The 12,834-nt window shown below is 39.9% G+C and overlaps 1 protein-coding gene across 2 annotated transcripts in view; it reads right to left on the bottom strand.

Annotated features, from left to right (window-relative positions):
• Positions 1–12,834, bottom strand: part of ccdc40 (coiled-coil domain 40 molecular ruler complex subunit) — a 29,214-nt gene that overhangs the window by 10,029 nt on the left and 6,351 nt on the right. The window contains exons 9-19 of one of the 2 annotated variants that reach the window (XR_014892795.1): positions 12,336–12,457; positions 11,827–12,070; positions 11,543–11,725; positions 10,699–10,944; positions 8,322–8,535; positions 8,050–8,219; positions 7,869–7,960; positions 7,301–7,415; positions 4,594–4,782; positions 4,353–4,511; positions 3,646–3,955 (exon numbers count right to left, since the gene is read on the bottom strand). Coding sequence is in view for 1 of the 2 variants with exons in the window: in XM_085277912.1 (XP_085134038.1) it covers positions 3,716–3,955; positions 4,353–4,511; positions 4,594–4,782; positions 7,301–7,415; positions 7,869–7,960; positions 8,050–8,219; positions 8,322–8,535; positions 10,699–10,944; positions 11,543–11,725; positions 11,827–12,070; positions 12,336–12,457 (1,974 nt within the window). In the remaining variant the exon portion in view is untranslated. Of the gene's footprint in view, positions 1–2,660; positions 3,956–4,352; positions 4,512–4,593; positions 4,783–7,300; positions 7,416–7,868; positions 7,961–8,049; positions 8,220–8,321; positions 8,536–10,698; positions 10,945–11,542; positions 11,726–11,826; positions 12,071–12,335; positions 12,458–12,834 lie in introns of those variants that run through there. The other variant, XM_085277912.1, reaches the window with a different exon arrangement.

A 12,834-nucleotide genomic window follows, 5' to 3' on the forward strand; every position in this document is an offset into this window, starting at 1 on the left:
GCCATGAATATTTTGTGTTCTTTCTTTGTCTTGATTTGTGGTCTTTGAGGTTGTTCTTTGTTAGGACTGGTCTCTGATTTTGTTTTATTTTAGGTTTTTTTTTTTACCTTTGACAGTAGAGAGATAATCTACCAAACACTCCAATCAGGGTTGGTAACAGTTATAGTACACCGAATGTAATCTGGTCCTTAGCACGCCTTAAAATTCGGCAAATGCAACCTCAGATGAAGTATACACCATGAAATATCACACCGTGATGCAGAAGCAGGCCTGTGAAAAACTAATCATACTCTACTGCTTCTATAAGAATTAAGGATTAGTAGCAGTCAGGAGCTATTAATAAAATTGACATGATGGACTGATCATTATTAATGTGAACTGTTAGGTGTTAAAGTTAATGACAGTACAATTAGAGCTAGAATGATCAAGTAAAGACTGTCTGGAAAGGTTGCCAGGAGAAAGCCTCTTCTCAAAATACATAGCAGCATGGCTTGGGTTTGCAAAGTTGCATTTGAAAAAACCACAAGACTTCTGAAACAATGTCCTTTGGACAGACCAAAACCAAGTGGAATAATGCACAGAATCACATTTGCCAGAAACTAAACACAGCATATCAGAACAAACACCTTATATACCAACCGTCAGGGCTCATGATATGGGCTTTTTCTGCAGCCATAAGACCTGAGCGCTTTGCAGACACTGAAGTCCTCTGTATACTCAAACCCATGCTGAAGTTTTTATACTGTGTATAACCCTCAGTTTTATCTTGATTTACAAAGTCTGAGTGCCACAAAGTAAAAGCACATCATTGCACAGCAGTGGTTTGTATTATGGCTCGATACAAAGCTCAGTTTTTCCGTGACTAATAATAGTGACCATGGTAATTTTTCTGAAATAAATCTATTATTGTGATGAAAATCTGAACAGGTCCAATCTGCATTTCTAAAGAAAACTAGCATGTTCAGAAATGCTATGTTGAAAATGTCTTGCTCTATTAAAAAAGCACTTAGGAAAGATTCGACAAAAATGTTATTGGGGGGCGTGCTAGTAATTTTGTCCTCATTGGTAGCTCAGTACGTAAAGTGGCAAAATAAAATGAAGCTGCCAGAAGATAAAACAGAATAAAATAAATTTCTGCATTAAAACCTAAATAACAAAACTGCTTGAAATTGTCATGAGGAGACTCGTGTACTTGCTTTAAACATTCATGGATAAAATCACCACTTATACTGCAGGTCATGTAAAAGCTTTCTCCCTTTTAGTTTAGCTAGTGTCATTTGGGTGTGTCTGAGCGGACACATCATTTACAAGGAAATTGAATTCTCTGTATCAGTTGCATGTTTTGCTAAGCCTGTGCTATAACAGTGTGATGGTGAAATACTATAAGGTTTTCCATGTGCTTTGCAAGAGTCTGCTATTTGAGCAGCAGGTTTCACAGCATTGCAACATTACAAGGCTGGTGCTAACCTGACTTTAGGTTCTTTTCTCTGCTCTGTCACTCCAGATGGTACGTGACAGTTCTGTCCCTACTACGGTTTTGTGCCATCTTCAACTGATCTTTGACATCAACTGATAAGGAATGAGAAAAAAAACAAAGCATGTGTACTACTGACAATAGAAAACCAAAATAAGCTTGCGTCATGTCGCACCAAGTACTGATAATATAGCGTTTTGTGTACTTTAGGGCATGTGTACCGTGTAAAGTGGCACGTTTTCCATTTGATCAACACATTACCACGGCAGTATGAAAAATATTATATAAAAAGGTGTGACTGTGGAATATCAGGCTATTTTAAAATAAATATTTTTAAGTGAAATCCAATCTAATAGTTATGCGATGTTTTATGATACATAGTGTTTAGTTATAAAGCACTTTTTTAAAAAACACAATTTTGACAAAGTGCTATACAAATCACCAAAACACTACACAAAAAATCAGCAACAACAACAGTGATAAAAATACTACTGTAAATAAAAGCTAAGAGTACACCACTCTCATTCGGATTTAAAAGCCAAAGAATAAAAAAGAGTTTTAAGATATATTTTAAAAAGAGGTAACAAGGGGGCTGGGCAGGAGATCATTCCACAATTTGCGAGTGAAAAGGCTCGATCACTGGTTTTTCAGAATTGTGTTAAAGATTCCACTTTACCGTCGCTGAAAGCATTAACGTGGCTGCCTTAGCCTGATGAAGTTGACTGCTACAACAAAATGCAAGAATTTCTTCCAGGACTGAGCTGAACAAAGGCAGTTCACTCCCTGGTGATGAGTGTACTTTTACTGTTTCTTGGTTTTGAGTTACTGAACACTGTTTGAAGTATATAACATTTTTATAATTTCTCCAGTATGAAAGCAAGCAGAACTGAAGAATGAAAAAAAAAAAAACACAACAGAGATTTATATATTCAGATTAATATTATTATGTAATGTGGAACACATGTTTGACAAAATATCTGCAAAACTGTAAATGTAAAGTTAAAGGTTTAATGAAGAAGAGAAGGAAATGAGCTAAATACAACTGTTATGACACAGTGAACGGAAGCTGTTTCCAAGGTTGCTCAATCGGAATTCTTTGTGGGTTTTAGAGGTCAAAGACTTCAGAAATAGTTAGAAATCCTCGATCCATCAATTTCAACAATAGAAGATGAAACTATGAATACAGGAAACAACAGAGAGCTATTACTGTAAGTCTATAAGTGATGTAAGTTTGCTTTCAAACCAGTTTGTCTGTAATCAAAAGTTTAGATTTGTGACCAGGACAGCCTGGAGAACAATACTGAAGTCTACTTAAAATAAATCTCATCTAAGAGAGTTCAAGCTGAGCTGAAGAATAAAACTGGTCACACCAAATATTGTGTTTCAACAACATCAGAACTCTATAAACTTTGACTTTGCCTTATATACTTAGATTTACTTATGTATCTTTTAACAATATACCTGCACCTATTTTTCATAGCAAAACATAAAGAACTAATTGGTGGCTTTAAGATATTTGCACATTACTGTATATTTGTGACACACTGGTGAATGCTCATGTTAAACATGGCTGAGGATGGTGTATGTAAAACTAATCACTGCCAGGCTTCAGTTTTTGTGTGTGAGTAGATATCTCCAATATGGAAGTTTGTGAGCATAGACACTTCACTCATCTGCTGTTCAAACCTTCTGTTTGTAAGTTACTGCTGTACGATGCTGCAAATGTTGCCAATACCAATGCAGACACTTTGAACCTATAAAGGCAGCTTATGTAGGGCAGAGCAGTGTGTCATGGATTATCAGATGAATCGTCATCAATTTGTAAATTCAGGACATATTTTAATGATCACCAAAGTACTGTGATTTTTACTTTCCACAATAATTAGTTAATACAACAAAAAACATCTTTTTGATTTTCAGGTATTTTGTAACTGGCTTTTTGGAGACCCGGAATTTAAATGTGCCAGTCTAAAAAGCCCTTGGGGTCAACTTTAACACAATTCAGTGGGCCACATAATTAACTTTGAGATTAGAAACTTCATTACCTTTTATTTCTTAAATTTTTTCACAAAACAACATTTCAATGCATCAACGAAACCACACATCAATGTGAACAAGTTGTCATCCTTCCCTGGCTGTTACTTATCTAAGCTTTCCCTTTTTTCACTCACATGTCATTCCTGTGCATTGTCCTTCCAGCGCGCACTGTCACGTCATCTTTTCCTGACTTTGGGATGTTTCCTATTCCACAGCCTGTGCATGTTCAGACAGTGCTCGTGACAGCCTGCGGAGCGCCCCCTGATGTTGGGGGAACTCCTCACATACGCGGTGCAAGATGGTGCTGATGGCATGCAAGCGGTCCGTCTGCCTCTGCAGGGCGGCTTCCACGGATTCGGGGGTGGACAGTGCTCGATAGCTGCCTTCACACACTGTACGCAACCTCTTGGCCCGACTCTGCAGAGCCACTAGGTGTCCTAGGTTCTAGAGAGAGGGAGCGATAATGACAGAGTAATGACATATTAATCAAACAATGAGTAGTTATATTTTATTCCTGATAGGTCGGATAAGTGTGAGTATTTTCCAAGAGTGGAAACTGTGATGAGCAAGTTCTGTGTACGTGACCCAAAAAAAAAACAAGTTAAACATTCTCACCACACCTTCATTAAGTTGTGCAATGGTAACAGTTTCACTTCCCATTAGACATTTGTATTGACACATACCGGGTATCATTGTTCCTTTAACAATGAAGAGTGCATCGGATTAGAAGCCAATGAAAAGTGGATCACACCCTCACTGTACATGCAACCCAGTGCAATTCAGAAGAATAACAATTTTAAAGTACAATCACATATTCACATTCACAGTCTGTGACCCTTACCCTTTCTTTGGTATCCTGAAGATTAACAAAGTCAGAGTCGAGGATGTAACTGGTGCTGCACAGTTCTGTGAGATGAGTCTTCCTCTGTGTGATCCTGTCTCTCAAACTCTCCTTCTGTTTTTGTAGCTCCCCAGTCACCTGCTCATACTCTACCACTTGCTGAAGACAAATCCTGCATGTAAGATAAATGCTCAACCTGCTCCAAGCACAAATGAATTAATGTTCCGTCAGCCTCTTTTACCTTGTGTGCTTCCCGGATCTTGCGCTGTAGGCCCTGTATAGAGAGGCTCAGGTCACCCTGTGTAGCCTGTTTGAGGGAGTTCCTCATCATGGCCTCCTTGCGCAAGACGATGGTTTCCCTTCTCGCCACTGTTGCTTCGCTTTCCCTCAGCAGGCATTCCCGTTGCCTCATTAGCTGGCTGAGTCGCACCTGCACAGACACAAACACACTTTGGGTAGAATTCACAAACATTAATCACCCTAAGAGCAAATTGTTATCCAGCATTCTTACAACTTAGTTTTACGACTTTCAAGACAATTTTAAAAATATCTATAAATCTAAACCAAAGAGTAAAACAGTGAAATGTGGATTATTAAATATTAAGTCTCTCTCCTCCAAGTCTCTGTTAGTACATGACTTAATAATTGATCAACAAATCGATTTACTCTGCCTTACAGAAACCTGGTTGCAGCAGGATGATTATGTTAGTTTTAATGAATCAGCACCCCTGAGTCATTCTAACTACCAGAAATCTCGAAGCACAGGCCGAGGGGGCGGTGTGGCAGCAATTTATCACAACAGCCTATTAATCAACGAAAGACCTAGACAGACTTTTAATTCATTTGAAAGCCTGATGCTTTCAAATGAATTAGGACCAATTCTGTTTACATTATACATGCTTCCCCTAGGCAGTATCATTAGAAGACATAGCATACATTTTTACTGCTATGCAGATGACACACAGCTCTATCTGTCCATGAAGCCAGATAACACACACCAATTAGTTAAGACCTGGATGGGCGCACATATTAAACAAATATGTAAGAATGCTTTCTTCCATTTGCGCAACATCTCTAAAGTTAGAAATATCCTGTCTCAGAGTGACGCTGAAAAACTAGTTCATGCATTTATTACTTCTAGGCTGGACTACTGCAATTCATTATTATCAGAAGTCCTAAAAACTCGCTGAAAAGCCTTCCGCTAATCCAAAATGCTGCAGCAAGAGTACTGACAGGGACAAGAAAGAGTGAGCATATTTATCCTGTATTGGCTTCCCTTCATTGGCTTCCTGTTAAATCCAGAATTGAATTCGTTGTTTGTTGGGTTTTTCTCTGTATCTAGTATTGTACGATCTACTGTACAATATAAAGCGCCTTGAGGCGACTGTTGTTGTGATTTGGCGCTATATAAGTAAAATTGAATTGAATTGAAGTCCAAATCAAGCATCAGAATGGGAAAGAAATGTGACTTAAATGACTTTGAACACAACAGTGAGTTCACTACCCTCAAACAGCATCTACAGATTTAATCTAAAAGAGCACCTTTGGGTTGTGGTAGAACAGGATCATAGATGTGCAGCTGGCAAATCTGCAGCACCTGTGTGATCCTATCATGTTGATGTGAACCAAAGACTCTGACAAATGTTTCTAGATTCAAAAAATTGAAGCAGTTCTGAAGGCAAAAAGGAGCAATACAATCAAAAATATTTGTATTTGTTGGGTCTATTAAAAATATTTGAACAAATCTGCCTCCTAATGTGATCCCAGTGTTAGTCCTTTCAAAACTGAGTTTGCACTGAGTTAAAGTGTCTATACTTTAATTTTGCAGTTATACGTTGTATGCATCAGTAGTTCATAATGAGAAAGCAAATGAGCCATAAGATCTAACACATTTACAAAAAGCTTCAATAAGATGTATTTTTGCGGCTTTCATATTTTCCATCACCTTGTCTCTTACAAGCAGGCACTGATTTATATTCTGAATATAATCTGAATATATCAGTATTATGTGCTGTAATCAGACACCAAGCTGACAGATTTATCTGCTTCTATAGAGAAAATAACATGACTGTGAGTTTGGAAGAGCTTGAGATAATTTTTTCCCCGAGGAGGTACGAGAAATAAAAAGACTGAGCTGTTAGTTTTCACATCCAATTGGACCTGGAGCCCTTTTTTGTCTCAGATACCTTTTTTTGATGGAAACTCCTTATATATAAAATTACCCTTGCTTAGAGGTTTAACAGCCTTGAAACTATGACTGATAAAAGTGTCCACAATATAGTTCAATCTTCCTTTACAGTGATACCCATGTTGAGCAGTTAATGCTTAATTAGATCCTGCTGATGAAATCATTTTAATGTTAAAGATTGTTCAGGTAATGAGTAAACTGGAAACGAATAAGACTATGTTTACTATTCATTCATTATTCATTTCTGATCATATAATTGAGCTTTTAATATTTATTCCATCTAAAGAAGAACTGAGACTGAATTGTGGGTTAGGAGAATCGTTACACCACTACTGATGCTGTAAAGTCATATCCACATGTTGTTTCTATTCTTTAAGTTGTAAATTGGAAAATTTGCTGAACTTCATGCCTGATACATGAACTTTTGAGGCTTTTTCCCTTGAAAACTAAAAAAACATTGCACAATACATTTGTAAGCAATAAATTATAAAAAAAAATTGCTGGATGCAAATTAAAACTTATATTAGCAAACTTATATTTATTTAATAAAATAAATTGTCAAAAGGTTCAATAAACAGTGAATTTTCCCAAAAAATTAATTCAAGGGTCAAAGTGATCGAATGCATTTCAAATAAAGCATATCCCACTCTTATGTGTTTATGCATTGTACATAAACAGCACATTTGCACATGGCAGGCTAAGGCTAAAATGTAGATGGCAAATCAGCCTTATAGTCTGTCTGTAATCGTACTGTGTTTACCTCCATACGATGTATTTCAGCTTTCATTGTGTGGCTTTCTCCCTGCCCCACATCCATAGCTGAACGCATCTCTTTTACAAGCTGTGTCTTCTTCTCCCACAGCATGATTTGCCGCCTGTATGCCACACGTGCCAAAGAAAAAGAGAAAATACACACACATGCAGAACAAAGTACACTATTCCATTAAAAATCAAAGTGTTTCTCTGAGTATGTGATTCTTCCGGAAATAACTCTGCATATTTAATGAAGCCCTGCAAAATTTTACCTTCATACTATGAATATGTTTCGAGTTAGAGGCATTTGAGTTACATGGAGCTGGGTTGAAATTTAAAAGATTAGTCGACTAGTCACGATTACGTCGACTATCAAAATCACCGACAACTAATTTAATAGTCAATGGGTTGTTTGAAGCTTTGTAAGATCCTGAAAGATGCATGAATAAGTAGTAGGACTTAAGAGTTGAGAGAGAGATTTAAGAGATTTAAGCAAATTAGCAAATCAACTCAATAATAAATAAATTGAATATGTTTAAGTCAGAAGAAACAAGGACAAAAAGAAAGTGACTGACTCAGCTTCCACCAGACTGTTGAGGAGCCTCTCCTTTTCCTCCTGCGTCTTCTCGACTTTCATCTGCATCTTAACGGCCTCCCTCTCTGCATCCTGGTCACATAATTTTACATAAAGTTATATATTAATATAAAACAGAAGAAAAGAAGAAAATATAAAATGACGAAACCCGCCTGTCATGCCTTAAGTCTGTGAATGAAATCTGTCTCCATCACGGCGTTTTCCTGCTGCAGAGCCTGGCTCAGTTGTCCTTTCTTGCTGAGCAGCATGTTGAGCTTCAGCTGATCACGCTTCAGCATCTTTGAGCTCTTCTCCAGCTCAGCCTCCTCGCGGTGCTCTGATTCTATCTGACCTGAAAGGGTTAGAGTTGGTGTGAGAATGAAGTGGAGATAGTAGCATAGTAGCATACAGGTTGTGACTTGGACGGAGTATGCAGCATGTGCGTCCTGCATACTCTCAAAGTAGAGTTTCGTCTGTTGCCATCCTGTGTACTCTGCCTGCAGTTTGAGCAGCTCCTTGCTGTTGGCTTCTATCATTTGGGTCAGTCCCATCAGAATCCCCTGTCGCTTCATCCAAAGCTGCTGGTCGCTCTTTATATTTGCTGCCAGCTCCTCAATCTGAGCTATTATTGACTGTATCTTGATGTGCAGAGGACCGAGGTCATCATGCTGCAAATGCAGGAAAAATAAATTAAAGCTGGCAGCCTCGTTTTTGAAAAGAATTCAAAATGACACTAAATTATTTTCATTCACTTTCTACTTTTAAAAGCATAATTGATCAATTGAGAAGTTTGAACTTGGCTCACGATTTCCTTCCATCCCGGATTTTAAAGGATGGGTTCGATGTTATTGGCACTGAAACCACAGCACAGAAACGGCATTGCTGAGGGTTTTCAATGATCTTCTAGAACATGTTATAGGCATCAAGGATTCTGCCCTTAATTGGTTAAAAAACTGATACATGCCTTTGTGACCTCCAGATTAGATTATTGTAACTCGCTCTACTCTGGACTCCAACTCGCTCACCTACAACGATTACAGCTCGTTCAGAATGCTGCGGCTCGTCTCGCAACCGGAACTAGAAAGTTTGCCTCTATTATTCCAGTGCTCTCTGACTTACACTGGCTGCTTATTAAATTTCGTATTGATTTTAAAGTTCTGCTGCTTACTTGCCTCACACTCCTCATCCTCCCTGGGAGAGTCTATGCCAGGGTGCTGGAGAGGAGAGTCTGTCCGTTAGTCGAACCTTGGATACAGGAGGAACAATGCGGTTTTCGTGCTGGTCGTGGAACAGCTCTTTATCCTCTCGAGAATACTTGAGGGTGCATGGGAGTTTGCCCAACCAGTCTGCATGTGTTTTGTGGACTTGGAGAAGGCATTCGACCACATCCCTCGAGGGGTCCTGTGGGCGGTGCTGGACAGACACCCCATAGACACCTATGGGGTGTCTGTCCCATTGCTACGGGTCATTCAGTCCTTATACAACCGATGCAACAGCTTGGTCTGCATAGCCGGCAATAAGTCGGACTCGTTCCTGGTGGGTGATGGGCTCCGACAGGGCTGCCCTTTGTCACCGATTCTGTTCATAATTTTTATGGACAGAATTTCTAGGCATAGCCAAGTGCTGGAAGGCTTTCACTTGGGTGGTCTCAGGATTTCATCTCTGCTTTTTGCAGATGATGTGGTCCTGTTGGCTTCATCGGGTGATGGCCTCCAGCTCACCTTGGAATGGAGTGTGAGATCGACAGACAATTGGTGCAGCGGCTGAAGCGATACGCACGCTGTACCAGTCTGTTGTGGTGAAGAGAGAGCTGAGTGTAAAAGCAAAGCTCTCAATTTATCGGTTGATCTACGCCCCTACCCTCACAAGGTGAGGAGTAGTGACCGAAAGAACGAGATCGCAAATACAAGCGGCAGAAATGGGCTTCCTCCGAAGGGTGGCTGGCCTCTCCCTTAGAGATAGGGTGAGAAGTTCAGCATTTGAGAGGGGCTCAGAGTAGAGCCGCTGCTCCTCCACATCGAAAGGAGCCAGTTGAGGTGGTTCGGGCATCTGACAAGGATGCCTCCTGGGCGCCTCCTGGGTGAGGTTTTCCAGGCATGTCCCACGGGGAGGAGGTCCGGGGGCAGACCCAGGACACGCTGGAGATATTATATCTCTCGGCTGGCCTGGGAATGCCTTGGTGTTGGCCTTGGAGGGAGGTCTGGGTTTCTCTGCTTGGGCTGCTGCCCCCGTGACCCGGCTCCGGATAAGTGGAAGAAAATGGATGGATGCTTACTTTGAAATGCCTAAACAACCTTGCCCATGACTATCTCATCGACCTTCTCAGTCTCTATGCTCTCAGCCATTCTTTACGATCATCTGGTCAGTTACTTCTGGCCCAGCCCAGGCACCGTCTGAAGACTAGGAGTGATCGTGCTTTTGCCTCTGTAGCATCAAACCTCTGGAATAGTCTTCCTGCTAGCATTCATGCCTCTGACTCCATCCAATACTTTAAAGCATGCTTGAAAACTTACCTATTCAACCTGGCTTTTCCAACTCACTAATTCTCACCGCTCCTTAATTGCTGTATCGCTACTCATTTCTCTGGATAATCATGATTTCTCCCTATCTCTACTTACTAATGTGTTTGTTTGTTTCTCTGTTTTCTCTATTTGACCTTGTTTTAATCACTTACTGTTCAGTGCAATTATTTACCGTTATTCCTTACTGTGAAGCACTTTGGTGTACCCCCTGGTTTTCAATGTGCTATATATATAAAATTGCATTGTATTCTATTGTATTTATTTATGATCTTAGTAACAAGAAACCACAGCTTCCCCACAGCCACTCACCCCAGTGGTGGCCGCTATTTGAGAAATCTTCGTGTTGTATCCGATGATCGTTGACTGCTTCTGCTCGATGACTCTAACAGATGAAGTAAGCTTAGCCTCAATGGCTGTGATTAACTTGTTGTACTTTGTGATCTCCTGATCAAGGGCCTCCTGAGTCAGGGCCAGGCTGTCCATTCGCTGGCTGACCAGCTGGCTCTCCAGCTTCACCACCAACACCTCCTCCTCTGACTGCTTCAACTGGTACATCTAAAGGGGGGAAAGGAATGATGAGAAGCACATAAATCTAATATCTTCACATATTTGTTTTATTCTCTACACATTTTACAAAGAAAAAAAGCTAGGAATCAAAATGAAAAATGTAATCCTGTCACGTAAAAGCATGAACAAAAAATGTTAAAACTAGTAAAATAATAATACTGAAATTGAATAAAGCTAATTTGACAATATGAATAAATTGCATTCAAATCTCTATGGCTCTATAGTGTACATTAACCTTTATACATGTACTTATTTAACACCTGTTACTACTACTACTACTGTTACTAATCCTGTAGAGCTGTTGTTATTTGCATTATTCTGTCATTTCAAACCAAAAGACTTCATCAGTTGCTTGTGAATTCTCTCTCTTTCTTTATCTATAACGTGATACTGCTGGAGTGTGTCTTTCACTAAAACAAGCCCAAGCCAAAGACCTGGACAATATGTAGGGTATAGTGAATAACACTCTTATGATAATACTAGAGATATCAAAGAAAGGGGATTTAGTGTGAATGGTCTGAAGAGTGTTATCATAAGAGTGTTATGACAGTCTAAGCATTTTCAATACTTTCCTGCTTTTAGTTACCTTCTCTTTTTTGAGTCTGGATATCTTCTCAGTGAGCAGTTGGGAGTACTTGGCAGCATTGTTGTGGAGGAGCTTATGCTGCATGGAGCTCATGATGTTGTTTTCCAGCTCCAGCCGTGCAGAACTCTCTTTCTCCAGCTGCTTACTCTGATCGTTCACTTGAGCCTGGAGTGACCCAAATTCCTGGAGAAATTAAGGGTGAGATTAAAAAAAGACAAAAAAAAAATCAGGCAATGTAATGTTTCTAACCTTGTACCACGACTGCTCTCTGGCCAAACACTGACCTTTGAGAGTCTAGCGAGGGTTCGCTCTGTCTCCTGCAGAGTGAGGAGGAATGTGCTGTAGTGGGCCTGCAGGGCCTCTTGCTGAGCCTGCTTGTCACTGATGAGCTTTCTGGTAGTGGTGCAGTCCATTTGAGACCAATTCAGCTGCAGTGTCAGTATCTCATTTTGCTCCTGCTCTGCATTGATGGACTTCTTGTAGCCATCAATGTCCTTGTCCAGCAAGATCACCTGGTGCTTGGTTTCACTGAGAAGAACAGAAAAAAATGAATGGCTGCTCACTTTTTGTTCTGTGTTACTTTTGAATAAAAAATCAAATAAGGGTTAATATTATCATTGAGTGTTCTAAAAAAATTTTTTTTATAGACATCTGTCATTTTCTATAGACTATGTTTCTATGTTTAGAGCACTGTCATCATTTGTTACATGTACACTTGAAGCGCATTAGCACCTTTAACGTTTACTCAGTAGGACATGAATCAGAAACAGCTTCCCACATCCATCAGTCTCACCGGATGACTTCCTGCATCGCACCGAAGGCCTCGTCTCGTCTCCTCAACCCCATGAGGCAACTGCTCCACTGCTGCAGCAGCTGTTTACGGGCCACCAACAGTGACTCCATCTCCATCTCAGCCTGCACAAAGATGTAAAAATGAATGACTGATGTTGTTTGACGACTGCCATAATCAGAGAATTCTTATTTCATTCATGAGTTAGTAAACTTAGACAAAAACATAACCTGTTTGTCTTTTTCTCTCATCCAAATATTTTTGTGTTGACTGTATCCATTTACATCATTAAATCAACTAGTAAGATATACCCACCAGCCACTTCATCAGTTACAGGTAGTTCAGGTTGGACAAACTTGCCTTCAAAACAGCCTTTTTTAAAATTGTGGCACAGATTCACAGATGCTCTGTTGGACGGAGATGTGGTGACTGCTGGCTATAGTGAACTCATTGTCATGGTCAAGAGTCCAGTTTGAGATGTTCTGAGTTTTGTGACATGGTT

Source organism: Mchenga conophoros, linkage group LG6, assembly GCF_057382185.1.
Source record: "Mchenga conophoros isolate Kocher_MC1m ecotype Shallow Benthic linkage group LG6, M_conophoros_male_GT1.1, whole genome shotgun sequence".
Classification (NCBI taxonomy): Eukaryota; Metazoa; Chordata; class Actinopteri; order Cichliformes; family Cichlidae; genus Mchenga; species Mchenga conophoros.